The 13,087-nt window shown below is 39.2% G+C and overlaps 1 protein-coding gene across 11 annotated transcripts in view; it reads left to right on the plus strand.

Annotated features, from left to right (window-relative positions):
- RARB (retinoic acid receptor beta) overlaps positions 1–13,087 on the plus strand; it is a 311,733-nt gene that overhangs the window by 238,180 nt on the left and 60,466 nt on the right. For 8 of the 11 annotated variants that reach the window (XM_036379258.2, XM_036379266.2, XM_036379259.2 and 5 more), the window contains one exon: positions 6,843–6,991. In XM_036379258.2, coding sequence (XP_036235151.1) covers positions 6,843–6,991 — 149 coding nt within the window. The remainder of the gene's footprint in view (positions 1–6,842; positions 6,992–13,087) is intronic. The other 3 variants (XM_054518507.1, XM_036379267.2, XM_036379269.2) reach the window with 1 other exon arrangement.

The raw sequence follows: 13,087 nt of genomic DNA on the forward strand, positions 1-13,087 counted from the left end.
TTAGTGCTGTAGACAGCTTAAAAAAAATCTCAGTTGGTTACTGCTTGCATTTTTCTAGGAATTTATGATGCAAGCAAATAAAGCTCTTTCACTGTGCTTCTGTTTCCTGTCTGTAAAGTAAGAATAGCTCTTCCCTTATCTCACTTAGGTGTTACAAAGGTAAAAATATGAGTGCTCATGGATTATTAACGTACTGGAGTGGCAGGGACGATGCTTGTAGATCAGATAAGCAGAAAAGAGAAGGATCTTTCACACTGCTAAATATGGCAGAACCAGAAGCAGTGCTGGTGCTGCTGTGTGGCCAGGGACAGCAGGGCCTGAGGAGAGTCATTCAGGGAATCTGTGCAGGAATGCCACTCTGGAAGATGTGCTGGCAGGTGGGGCTCCTGGAGTGCCTTACTATATGCCAGCATAAAGTCAGGTGACTGAATTGCCATGTTTAACTAATGGATTGATAAAGAGGCCAAATTGTGTCATAACAGAAAAGTATGTTTCGAAAGAATCTCTACTCTTCAATGGGCAACTGACAGAGATTATTTGGGGGAATAAGAAAATCTGTGAAGAAGTTAGCTGCTAAGTAACAGAAATTATATTATGAAAGTAGAACAGAAAATAAACCCGAAGATAGATGCTGTTGTCATCTGACTTAGAGCAAAAAAATCTGGATAGCTCTGCTATGCTGGTGGTAGGATGCTAAACTGTTTATTGGACCTAATCACCTGGTATGAAGGCAGGTTTCAAAGGGCTATACTGTTGTATGGCCAAGATCAGTATCCACTGACTCCACTGACTTATGTTACATGACTCTGCTGGTTAACATTACAGATTTGCAATTGAAACTTGGCAATTTTGTTGATGAAAGGCATGAAGGAATATGATGCAGCTCTCTCTCTCCTAGTTCTAAACTGGGGAAGATGCAGCAAAGGAGTGTAAACACTTTTTTTTCTTGTCAGTTGACAAATACAACTTGGTGTATACACAGGAAGGCATTTGTTAAATATGAAGCTTTTTTTTTTTTTCAAATCATACTTTAAATTTAGTCAGTGTTTTAACATTGAAATGCTTCAATAGTTAAAATGAAAGTGCTCTAAGGACCTACTTTGCAAGTAATGTCTCCACTCAAGGCTGAGGCCTTTCAGGGTTCATTCTTTCAAATATCTTTTGACTTGGCAGGATCATGATCATTACCATTATTTGAATTGGAGTATCACTGGAAAGTCCTGCAGTGCCAGTTACTGTACAGCACATTTTGAGGCCCTGCCCAAAATAGTGCACTGTCTAAATGCATGCATGAGATGCAGAAGGGTGGGGGAAGAAAATACTGTCCTGATGGTATGTCTGGCTGCAGTGGAGCAATAGCTAAATTTGTACTTGGAACTTCATTAGGGTGAGGATATCAGAGCAGAGAGTGTGCTTCACTGCTTCTTGTGCTCCGAGGAGAGGGCAGAGTTCAGCAGGACCCCTCTTCTCCTCGCAGATGCTGAGGGACAGAAGCCAGCTGTCCCTATCGCTCTTTAGCTGACAAGAGTTGGAGCAGCAAAAGTACTTCAGCTTTAGAGAGCTCCTGCCAGCTCTGCTGCGCCTATCAGGACTTGCACCTTGTCTGAGATAGTTTTGGCAGCAGCAGCCTGTGCCCTTTGCATGGCCCTTAAAGTGCCCTGGCTCTGAGACTCCTTTTGGGTGACCTTGCATGCAGTTTTGTCCATTAGTCCAGTCCTTGCAGAGTGGGCTTCTGAGCTCTATAACCTTTACCTCTTTCTAGTTCTCTTGTTATTTTAATCATACTGTATCAATCCTGAGCAGGACATAGTGGAAACCTGTTAGATACTCTATTAGCTTTTAAAGTAACAGAAAAATGATCGTTTTTGATTGGGCACCCTCAAAAAGAAACAAGGTCATGGAGTTTCATCTTCTGATGTCCCTCTTGAAAGTAGAATGCCTCTTTTCAGACTAAATGCAAGCCAGTAGACTTTAAAGAGTTTCTTTGGCTTTCTTCAATAATACCACCCTTTTTTTAAGGTCAGCCTGGCAGAGATGCATGACTTGATTAAAATTAATGCTTCAAAAATTGTAACCAAGAATTAAAATAGAATAAATATATTAACATCATAGCTTTAAGGCAGATGTGTGCAGATACAAAGACATAAAGAAAAAAGAAACCCTCAAATGTGGAAAACAAAGTTTCTTAGGTACTTCTGAAAATCCTGGTAATAATATCTCAGTCTGCAGTTTTTGTAGGTTTTAATCAAGGTATGCTGTGTTCACTTGTAATAAAAAACATTCCTTCTCTAACTTCGATGCATACACAGCTCTATAAGGAAAGATTTTTAACTGTGGCAATTTGTTCTGTGTTGATTAACATTTGCACATGGCTTCCCCTGAGCCTTTTCCTCGGTCCTCCTGCCCTCAGCCCACTCCACCTCCGTGCATCCACCCCCGGCGGAAAAACAAGATCCAGCACAGCAAGTGCCAGTACTGAAGTAGTAGCACAACTTCTTTGCTTTGTGCTTTTATTCTTTGCAAGGGAGAAAATGGGAGTCTTCCCACAAGGGGAGACTTTGTTTTCCTCTTTCTGTTGTCTGTGATCCCCACCTGTTGTATATATGGTAAAAATATCTGGGACTTATAACCCAGCAACAGTACGCAGCTAGAGTCATGTGTGACCGGGTCAAACACACACTCGCTGGAGGGTCATGGCCAGGTTACTAAGTCAAGGCTGCCAAGTCTCCACGATAATGTTTTCTTTCTCTCTCACTTTTTTTTTTTTCTTCTCCCCTTGTCTGTCTTCCAAACAAGAGTTTAAAAAAACCCAAACCCTCATAACAATGCAAACTATTTAAGCATGACAAATCAAAGAAGTTTTTTATTAAAAAAAAAATGGGGGGGGAGGGGGCAAAGTCAATGATATTTTGGATTTAATTTTATAGTATAGTTTTATGTGGCACATGAAAGAGAGAAATTTGTATTGAAACAATTGAGACCCACTTTCCCAGTTCCTGGCTCTTTCCTGGAAGATGATTAAAAGCAGACTTTTTTTTCCAGACGAGACATAAAAATTAAATGATCTACAGTATATAGTTATTTTTTCAAATGTTTGGAGGCTTATAAATAACTTCTACAATGAAATGCACACATACAAGCAGCAGAGAATCTGGTTCTAATTACTTGTACTTTAGTTGAACTTTGGCGTTTCCTTTGACTTTCTGCCTAATGTATGTGAGCTGAGTGCCTTGCACTCCTGCAGTGAATTCACAAAAAAAAAAGAAGAAAAAAAAGAAAAAAAGAAAAGGCAAAAAATCCAGACTCTTGTTGGTGCCAACAAAAATGAGGGTTAACAGAATGTTTTGACCAAATGCAACACTTTGCTATTCACCCTAATTAGCTGAAATTGCGGCTTCCCACCAGGGACCCTGAGCTCAGTATTCAAAATTCCCTTGAGGCTATCCAGGAAATGCCATTTGCTTTACAACTTCTTATTCTTTTAAAACGCAACTGTCCAAAGTGTGCATTAACATGCAAGCTTAATAATCTGAGCTTCCAGGAGAACATGAAGCATTTTGCAGTGACTGCCTGCTTCTTGTTGGTCTCAAAATAAAATACCTTCTCCATCTGTCAACACGGTTTAGCTGGCAGTAAATTAGCTCTCAGAAAGCACGCTGTGGTTTTAAAGATCTTATCTGCTACTTTATCTAACCTTTAGAAAAATTTCAGACATCTTAGGAATTGTGAAGTGACCGATTGTTTGAGAGTCCCTGTGTGCTTAAGCTGCATTCAGGTGTTGGGTGACAGCACCGAGGCTCTGTTGTCTCAGGTGAGTAGTGTCACATCCCATAGGACAAGAAAGCAGGGCAAGGAAACAAGTTGTATTTTTTAATTCTCTTTTTTCCTCCCCCTTAAATTCTTCCTAAAGTTGTAGGACTGCTGTAAAAATGCTTCTTCTGGAAAAGTCAACTGTCCACCCCCATCCTTTCTTTTTTTCCTTTTTGCTTGTGTAGACATGCATAGAAGAAAGCAGCTTCTGCTGTCATGCATCCATTAGCTGTCAACATGTTGCAAAAATAACACTTTATACCTGCTGAGCATGGGTTGCTACAGATGCCTGCACAGGACTTCTGCCCAGGCACTGCATACTTTTTTCACATAAAGAATTCTAAGGAAGAATAATAAGCCAGAAACTGGATTAAGATCAAGCATGGCTTGAACCCAGGTTCAAGCTTCTCCAGAAAACTGCACACCCTGCCTGTGGTCAAAAGTGAATGTGCCCGAACTGGGTTTTATTATAAAAAACCACACCATCAAGATACCCGCCCGCCCGCGCCCCGCCCCCCCCCCCCTCCCCAAAAAAAAAACCAAAAAAAACCTCAAAAAAACCAAACCAAACAAAAAAAATACCCCACCAAAAAACCCCACAAAAACCACAAAAAAACACCAAAAACAACAACAAAAAAAACCCAAAAACCAAAACAAACCCCAAACCTACCAACCAAAAACAACCAAAACCAACAAAAACCAAGCTCTCTAGACAGTTGTTCAGCTAATGCAAGTATTATTTTTAGTAGATTAAGTCCTTTTAGTGGCACATGTATATATGGGTGTTTTAGGGAGGATCTTCTGATTTCCATTGGCTCCTTCATTATCATATACCTTTTCAAATTGTCCTGAAAAATATTCTCTAGCAGTACCTTCAACACTTCACTTGCTGACTGAGTTGTGTATTTATGAACTGAGTTGGTTGCATAATCTCTTTTGGATATCACAAGCTCCTGGTTTTTTCTACAGTGTCTGACAGACCTCTCTGGTGTACAATACTGTTCGTGGTTGGAACACTACTATTGGATGGTGGTGCTTGTTTAGGATGAATTGATGAATAAACAGAAGTGTATCAGTATTATTCCTGAAAGGCTGCTTTCCCCAGACTGAAATCACAGAAGGATTGCAGGAGAGCAGTTGTTTTATTGAATGACACAACCTTATTTTCCCATGAGGAGCCTAAAAACTGCCTTTTAGGTGGACCAGGAGAGTTGAGTGAGCTAATACAAAACACATTGTCTGCTGGTACTGGAGTTTTAAAGCTAAAATTTTATCATTCCATAGACTCGTTGGAAGCCACCATAATTCATGTACGAGCATGAAAAATAAGGCAAGGAATGTTTGAGGCTTCTCAAGGGCATTTGATGAATCTAACTTTAATTTAGAAGTACTAATAGATTATTGATTCAAGCAGGGTGGCTGTGCAGAGATCAATAACAGCACTCTCTATCTCTCTTAAATACCAAAAATTACTATTGAAAAGAAATGATCATTCTCGTATAAGTTTTCATTAAGAAAAAGCTTCATTAAAGTTTTCTTGGTGCAGTAGGAACACATAGATGCTTGCCAAGTTCAGTTTATTTAATACTGAAAAAGATTACTATAGTTCTGGACATGGACTTAATGTCACAATTTATTGAGCCATGTTATTTGACTTATTTTAGTTTTCTGTTTTTTCACAGCCTCCTTATCGTTAGATATATAAATAAATTGCAAAGGTATTTCCTTGCTTACATCAGGGCCTTTAATACTTTACTCTAGCATTTATTTTCTTCTCAAGAAGTGTTTGTCCTTGAAGTTGATACTAGCTTAACCCAAGGAAAAAAGGCAGAAAGGGGCCCTTCTCTCACAAGTAATCAGAGGTTGCCTCCTGTGCTGTGATGCCCTCTGTGAATTCAGCAACACATGGGTTGACAATGAATCATGAGTTTAATACAAATGTATCATCGTTGTAATCTGAAAAATATCATGTACAGTAAATCTTGTCTAAGATTTTTCCATTGAGTAATATTCTTTAGGGCCTGCTGTTGGTACTCTGGAGATTTAGCTCTGCTGATAGTGCCTAATATTTCTGGCTAGATCTGAGTTCACAGATCCTGTCATTCCTGTATATCTGTTGAAAAGTTAGAGGGATTTATCTGAGAAGCGGCAGACGGCTAGGTGAAACATGAAAATGTATTGCACATCCACAATAAATGTGAGGAATGATGACAGCGTATCACAGAAAACTAATGCAGATGTTTTGGAAAGATGTGGTTCACATGTCTTATCTTGCATCGTAGAGCTCTCACGTCCTTTCCCTGAAAAGGGTTACTGGCTTTTCAACAGGCTCAAAACAAATGACCATCTAGAAATATTAAGGCAATAAAGGGATGTGGGGGTCATAATATATAAGTAGCTTTTTCTCAGCGAGGTTTCCTGATATGCAGGTCCTAAGGTAGGTAAGAAAGTGTTGCAGAGTTGTGGTTTTTTTACAGATTAAAAAAAATTGTTGTGTTAGTTTTACAGATTAAAAAAAAAACCTTACAACTTGTTTAGGTAATTTTCACTACAGGTCTCTCTCTCTCTTTTTACAGTCTTTACATATATCCTGATATGTGCTGCTATCCTGCTAGGTCAGAATTGCATACTGACCTAGAAAAAGGCAAGATATTAAAGAACTCTCCCAAGATTAGGTACCAATCACAGTTTCCCTTTAAAGGCTGATATCCAACCTGGACATGTGGGTGCTATACAATTCAATAGGCTAAAACCAGAGCATGAGCTCAAAGTTGTCCTTTTTGGGAGCCTGGTAAGATTCATGCCCTACATCTAAATTATTAGGTACTTTAAAATACAGTTTTGAGGCTGTAGGATGTAGTCCTGCCATTATTTGCCTTGCTTAGCTCCCTTTAAATTTTACTAGGAAAGACAAATTAATGTTTATTATGGAAAGAAAAGTATGGGCCAGTTTGATACTTACAGTATGGTTATATATAGTAATTTATTCAAAATTATTATGAATAATTCAATTTTTTTTTTTTCTTTTGTAGCAGTTGAAACTCAGAGCACCAGTTCTGAGGAACTTGTTCCAAGCCCTCCTTCACCACTTCCACCCCCTCGTGTTTACAAGCCCTGTTTTGTTTGTCAAGACAAGTCATCTGGATATCACTATGGTGTCAGTGCTTGTGAGGGATGTAAGGTGAGTGCCATCATCTCCCTTTCCTTTTATAGGGCTGCATTTCCTCTTAGAGAAGGATAAAGCAACCCACTTTGGTGTGACTTGATTGTCTTCAAAGACATCTGTAACTTTCTTGCATGAATTAATTCTGATTCATGACTAAAGACAAGTAAATTGCCATCATTCTTGGAATTAATTCCCTTCGTAAATTCTGCCAAATGTGTCTTTCAGGGACTTCCTTAACTATTGACTCACATGAGAATGTGGTCATAGATGTAGACATGATCAAAGGATAAATGGAAAACATTTTGAGACTCTTCATTGTACATCTGTAGGTCAGATATTCCCTGAGATCTCACATGGCCCTTGGCTGCTCTTGGCCTTTTTCTGTGTACTTCTACCTCTCTGTACTCAGGGGGTGGAATTTGGGAACAGGATCTGATCATCTGGAAATTTTTGTTGTAGTCTCTAGCTATGTAACTAATCTCAAATCACTTTGGGAATTTGAGGATTAGCAGGTTTGTATTTGCAAAATTTAATCTGTCAGACTCCACTGCTAGTTCCTCTGCCACCTGCCTTCCACTACTGTGATTGTCAGAGCATGAATTGATGGCTGTCGATAGGATGCAGTAATAAAGCACACCACTCAAAAGTAGAGAATACCTGAAGAGAAGACACCCAGCAGAGAAGAAATGTTAGCTACACCTTGTTTGTGTGGCAGTTATTGGAGGTGTGCACACAGTGTGCACTTCCATGCATGCAAGGAAGAAGGTAGAGTGAAAAATGGGAAAGAATATCATAGGGCAGATGCTCTCACAGATAAATTTGTTAGCATACCCTAGCGCAATGATCTTTCTTAACAGTTAAAGAAAGGACTTATGATTTTCATCCTTTAGCTTAAAATAGATGTGTAGTGTTTAGTACAGTACTAATGCATGCTGAAATGTGACAGGTGCTATAGCCATATAAATAAAGTTCTTAGAATAAATTAACAAAAAGCATTTTGCTGGTTTATTTTTGTGAAATGATATATTTTTCAGATAGTGTGCAGTTAGCCATTTTTACTTTATCCTTTGAACCTTCAACTTTTTCCATTCTAGTGGAAATTTTTTACTTACATAAAATATCATAGTCCTGGGTTTGTCGTTAGACAAAATACTAAAGGATTGAAATCTGGTTTTCCCCCTATTTTATAAGTGTAGAGACTGAATTAGTGAAAGTAACTTCTTAATCTCACCTCAGTTTTAGAACCTCTTTCTGGTAGTGAGGTTTTTCTTGGATGTCCTGTCTGTATTTTTTTCTTTTAGATACCACAAAACTATCAAAATTTAACTGTTTGTTAAAAATAACTATGGAAAGAATATGCTGCAGCTGATTTCCTTAAGTAGGAAATCTCATCATACTCAGATGATAACATTCTAATGCTGGTAGTGTAACTTGCTCACCCACATTACCTCTCAGCACAGACATAATTGCACGCTGTGGCAGAAAGGTCACATGTCCCTGAGAGTTCATTCTTTTTAAAAAAATATTCAAAAATACACTGTAGGACTTTTACTGGCCTACTGCAAAGCATTCTCATAAATAATTAAAGCAAGATCTCACTTGTCAAAATACATGAGGAAATCCATCTTGTAATGTGTTAGCCATTGCTCAGCAAGAACTGAAATATTATCTTCACTTATTTGCTGATTTGCAAGACTTAACGATAGCTGATGTTTAAAGAAGAAGAAGAAAATATTAGTTACACAAAGCCTGTCAGTCGATGAGAAATAACAACATTCCAAAGTAGTAACTTGGCTGCTTGAGGCTGGTAATATTTGGGTCTGTTGATGTTAGCTCTGCAACAGGTTAGACTAAGGTTTTATGGAATCTCTTCCATGGATTGAACCAAATTCCTTAGCAAATGCTAGAAAATGGCAAGAACATGATATGGCTGCTGAATCAGCCACAGGTCCCTTTGGTGGAGAGTCAGGTGCTACATTTGCTGTTGAAAGTTGTCTGAGCTGGGTGTCAGCAGAGACCAGAGAGCAGAGAGCAGTCTGCAACACCAGAGGCCACCTCAGAAACCTGTGTTGCCAGTTTCCACTCTTTCTCTAGAGAATGTTATCCTTTTCTCTTGAGCCCTTTTTGATTGTTTGGTTTATTTTTCTTTTCCTTCATCTTTACACTTGCTTTCATACTGTCATCAGCTGTTGGTCCTGTACCTCAAGAAAACTACCACACTGAACTTCTGATTTTTACCCATACAGGCTTCCACCTGTTCTCAAGTCTGCTTTCCCCCTCTGTTCTCAATATCAGTTCTTCACATACCTCTTTTCTTTATAGCCTTCTTCATACAAAAATTAGTCAGTTGCTTTGCAAATTTCAGTAAGCACTGAGAACTGAGCACTGCTGCTTGAGGAGGCCTTCTCTCCTGTGGATCTCTGCCTTTCAGTTCATTAACCTAAGTTTATTAGAGAGCCTGTGTTTCACTGGAGGCTTCTGCTTGATATGGAGCTGCAGCCTCATGCTGATTCTCTGGTAAATCAAGGGAGTGATAATAATAAGGAAGAATTTGTGTTACAGCCTTTTGTGTAGCTAGGAAACTAAAATTCATTACCCCTTTACCTTGAAGACACATTTCCATGCAATTTCAAAGAGCTGCTTTTTTCAAGATTTGTCACTGAAGCTGACCAGCATATTCAGAAGCTGTTGGGATGGGGAGAGGCAATCTCATTCCATAAGAAGCTAGACTAAAATATCAACCAATACCTTTCTTTCTGTTTTCGTCCGACTGTGTTGCAATTTTCTCCTTTTTCACTTCTATTTTCCCTTCTTTCTTCATCGAATTTGCAATCTCCATTCTGTGATGTTAAATCTTAAACTCACTTATTTTTTCTCCTGCATTTGCACCTTCCTCTGTTCTTAGGTCCTTTTCTCAAGTATTTTTCTTTTTTCCTTTCTGACTCATTTACCTTTCACTTTGAACTCCTGGCAGTCTCGTTTCCCAAGGGAAACACAAATGGAAAACTCTGCTCACATCATATTTACCTAATTAGGACCCTGATCTTTTGTTTCTCTGCGCTGCCTTTGCATTGGTTTTCTTCTAGTTTTCTCTCTGATTCCTTCTCTTTTGCCTTTCTCCTTTGAGCTCCAGTGAAGCTGCTGCCACAGTGATCATTATTAGTCATCATCTAATGCAAGGAACAGTTTTCTGTCCTCCAGGTTTTGGGTTGATGGCTGCCTTTGATTGATCAGGCTTTCTTTTTCCTGTCTTTCAGGGCTCTTTCCTTGCTGACTTTTCAATATCTCCTAAAAGGGCTCTTTATCCACTTCCTGATGCCATTCCCCAGGGTTCAGTTCTTTGGTTTTCTATTTAGAAAAGCATCATTTACTGACTTCTTTTTGTGGTAGACCAATGGGGGATGTCATGGCAATATTCTGCTTACAACAGGTGTATTTTTAATTGAGATCTTCCAGCCAGGAGCCCTTGGAGAGCTGTGGATAGTGACTATGACCTTGTGATGTTCAATTTGGGAAACACTGTGCTGTAAATTTTATCTTCCCTCAGCTGCCACCAACCCTTGGATAATTTCCAAAGTACTCCTCTTTTTGACTTCTCCCCTCCCATCTTTCCCTGGCGTGTCATCTTGCTCACCTCTCTGCTACCTTGGACACAGAGTTCATAAAGACAGAACTTTCCACTCTCTCTTTGTGTCATCACCAACTATAATATCAGTTCTTTCAGGTATCCTGCCATGATGGCATCATTTCTGATCTGCCATATTCTATTTTACCCGATCATTTTTCCTCCAGAATCTGAGAATCTGGCTTCAGCTGCCTTAATTGTCAAACCATTGCTGTGGTCTTCTCACATGGGATTGGTGCCTTCTCCTGTCCTTCCTTCCTCTTTTCCTACTCACTGTCATCCTTGGTTCTTATTTTTCCAGGTACCTCAGAACAACCTCCTCACCTCCTTTGCCAAATACTTTAGTGACCTTGCTGTCTTATTCATTACTGGAGTCTTCAGTACTGTGCTGTAGTAGGAAGACTGTTCTGTGGCTTGTGTTGATATACAAATCATTTAAGGTTTTTAGAGGATGGAGTATTTCATAAAAGGCACTTGTCAACCACAGTGAGAATTTCAAAGTGGTTAAAAAAAAAAACAAACAACAAAACATGCTTTTGTGTTTATTTCTGGGTTTTACACAAAACACAGAAGTGTGTGTGCCTCATACCTGGTGATTGGCTTTCTGTATGTGTTTGAGTTTCAAAATCAAACTGATCTTCACAGTGTACTTGTATTTTGTAAGAAAAATTCCATAGACATTCAATCTTTTTATGTGTAAAACAGTACATTGATGATATTCAGGTTATTTACACTTCTCCATTTTGTAAACTGCATGGCATCTCAGAGGTGGGTTTTGCAATCTACTTATGTTGTTTCATGACCTCAGTTACAGACTTCTGAGATTTCTCTTTTTTTTTCCCCCCAGTCTCTGGGTGTTGCTAGACAGCATGCGAACAAATTCTGTTGAAAATGAGCAATTTGGATTTATCCAGCTGGTTCAGGTGGTTATAGGGCTGACTGTCACCAAACGCTCAGCTCTTTGGTCCTGACTTCAGTCATCGTTGTAGCCGGGTTTGCAGAAAGGGGGGACTGAGAGCAGTGGGCTGGATTCCCCACACAATGCCATCATTGTGTGGGTGAGGAGGAGAAGCTGGTGTTCTGGCAGCTTCAGCTGTCTCTGAAAGCCTTGTCTCTTGTTCTGGGCATTTAAAAGACGGCATTCCTCTGCTGACGGTCCTGCCCGGATTACTGGCTTGAATTCGGTGGGCAGCAGAGATGCCTAGAGCAGTTTCATGGGAGAAGACAGCGCAGCATATAAGAGGGTAGGTTTACGGTCCAGCAGTTTTGTCTGAATGATGAAGATGCCTCTCTGCCTGTTATTGATGCTAACAGACAAAAATGTAGATAAATCTGCTTCAATACTGAGTGATCCCAAGTTGGCCTTTATCATAAAATAAGGATAGCTTTCCTTCCATCAGAGTTTTCATATAGAATCACATCTAATGTGGGATCATTAAATTAAAAGGGTAGCCACATTTAATACATTTTCAAGGGTCTTCAGCTCTGAAAATATGTCTGTTTGTTTGACATATTCCTGACTCAAATATATATTTTTATTATGGAAAATTAAAAAAAGCAGTATGGAAAAATAGGCTTTGATACAAACCTTGACATTCAGGTCTGTAATTTTGTAGGACTGACTCCCCAAAAAAGGCAAAATAACACAAGGGAAAAAAAAATAGAGAAAATGAAAACATTTTTGCTTCATTCAAATTTGTTGTTAAGCTTAAGATGTTAAGCTTAGGAGAAAAGCTGTCATTTTGTTACAGTTTTAACTTAATCACTTACAGATGCAGTGCAAGGCAGTCCCACCACTCAACTTGAGGCCCAAAATTACTCGCCTAACTTTGAAGGCTGGGCTTTCTGCAGTCTATTAAGAGAGAGAAAAGCTCTTCTGATTGCTGTTTCAAAGCATCTAAACCAGATCTGCTCTGGATCACCCCCTAGAACAGCCTGTCCCCATGAGCCTTTGGGTTAGGTGCCCAAGCACAACTGTGTTAATGTTCTCTGATATGATGTTCCCTATGATTATGTCCCTCTGGACGCTGAGGAGCTTGGGGTTTCCCTGTTGCAGGCCATAAATCCTTGATCAGCATTGGTACAACAAATGGTTTACAAAATGCTTCACAGAGCGAGAGGGAGGAAACTGGCTTTCATTTTATTTGTTTCTTTGAAATTTGATGGCAAGAATGTTATTTCCACCCTAAATGATATCATGATTCTATGATATTATGCTTTGGTCTGCCAGAAATGTTGCTGAGAGAACCTAAAATATTTTATGGATTGTTATAAAAAAGTTCCCTTTATGGAACAGTGTCCTTTGGGACAGATGCCTTTTCCTTTTAATAATGTCTCTTACATCATGTGAGAACAGATTTGCATTTTCCTAGGCAGTTCTGGTAGTGTGGAGGGATCTTAAGCAGCAGTTCTTTTTGATAACACCACTCTTGCACATGTTAGCTTCTAGCTATAATATAATTATGTTTAAGCCTATATTTATGCCT

The sequence above is a fragment of the Molothrus ater genome, chromosome 1 (genome assembly GCF_012460135.2).
Source record: "Molothrus ater isolate BHLD 08-10-18 breed brown headed cowbird chromosome 1, BPBGC_Mater_1.1, whole genome shotgun sequence".
In the NCBI taxonomy this organism is placed as follows: domain Eukaryota; kingdom Metazoa; phylum Chordata; class Aves; order Passeriformes; family Icteridae; genus Molothrus; species Molothrus ater.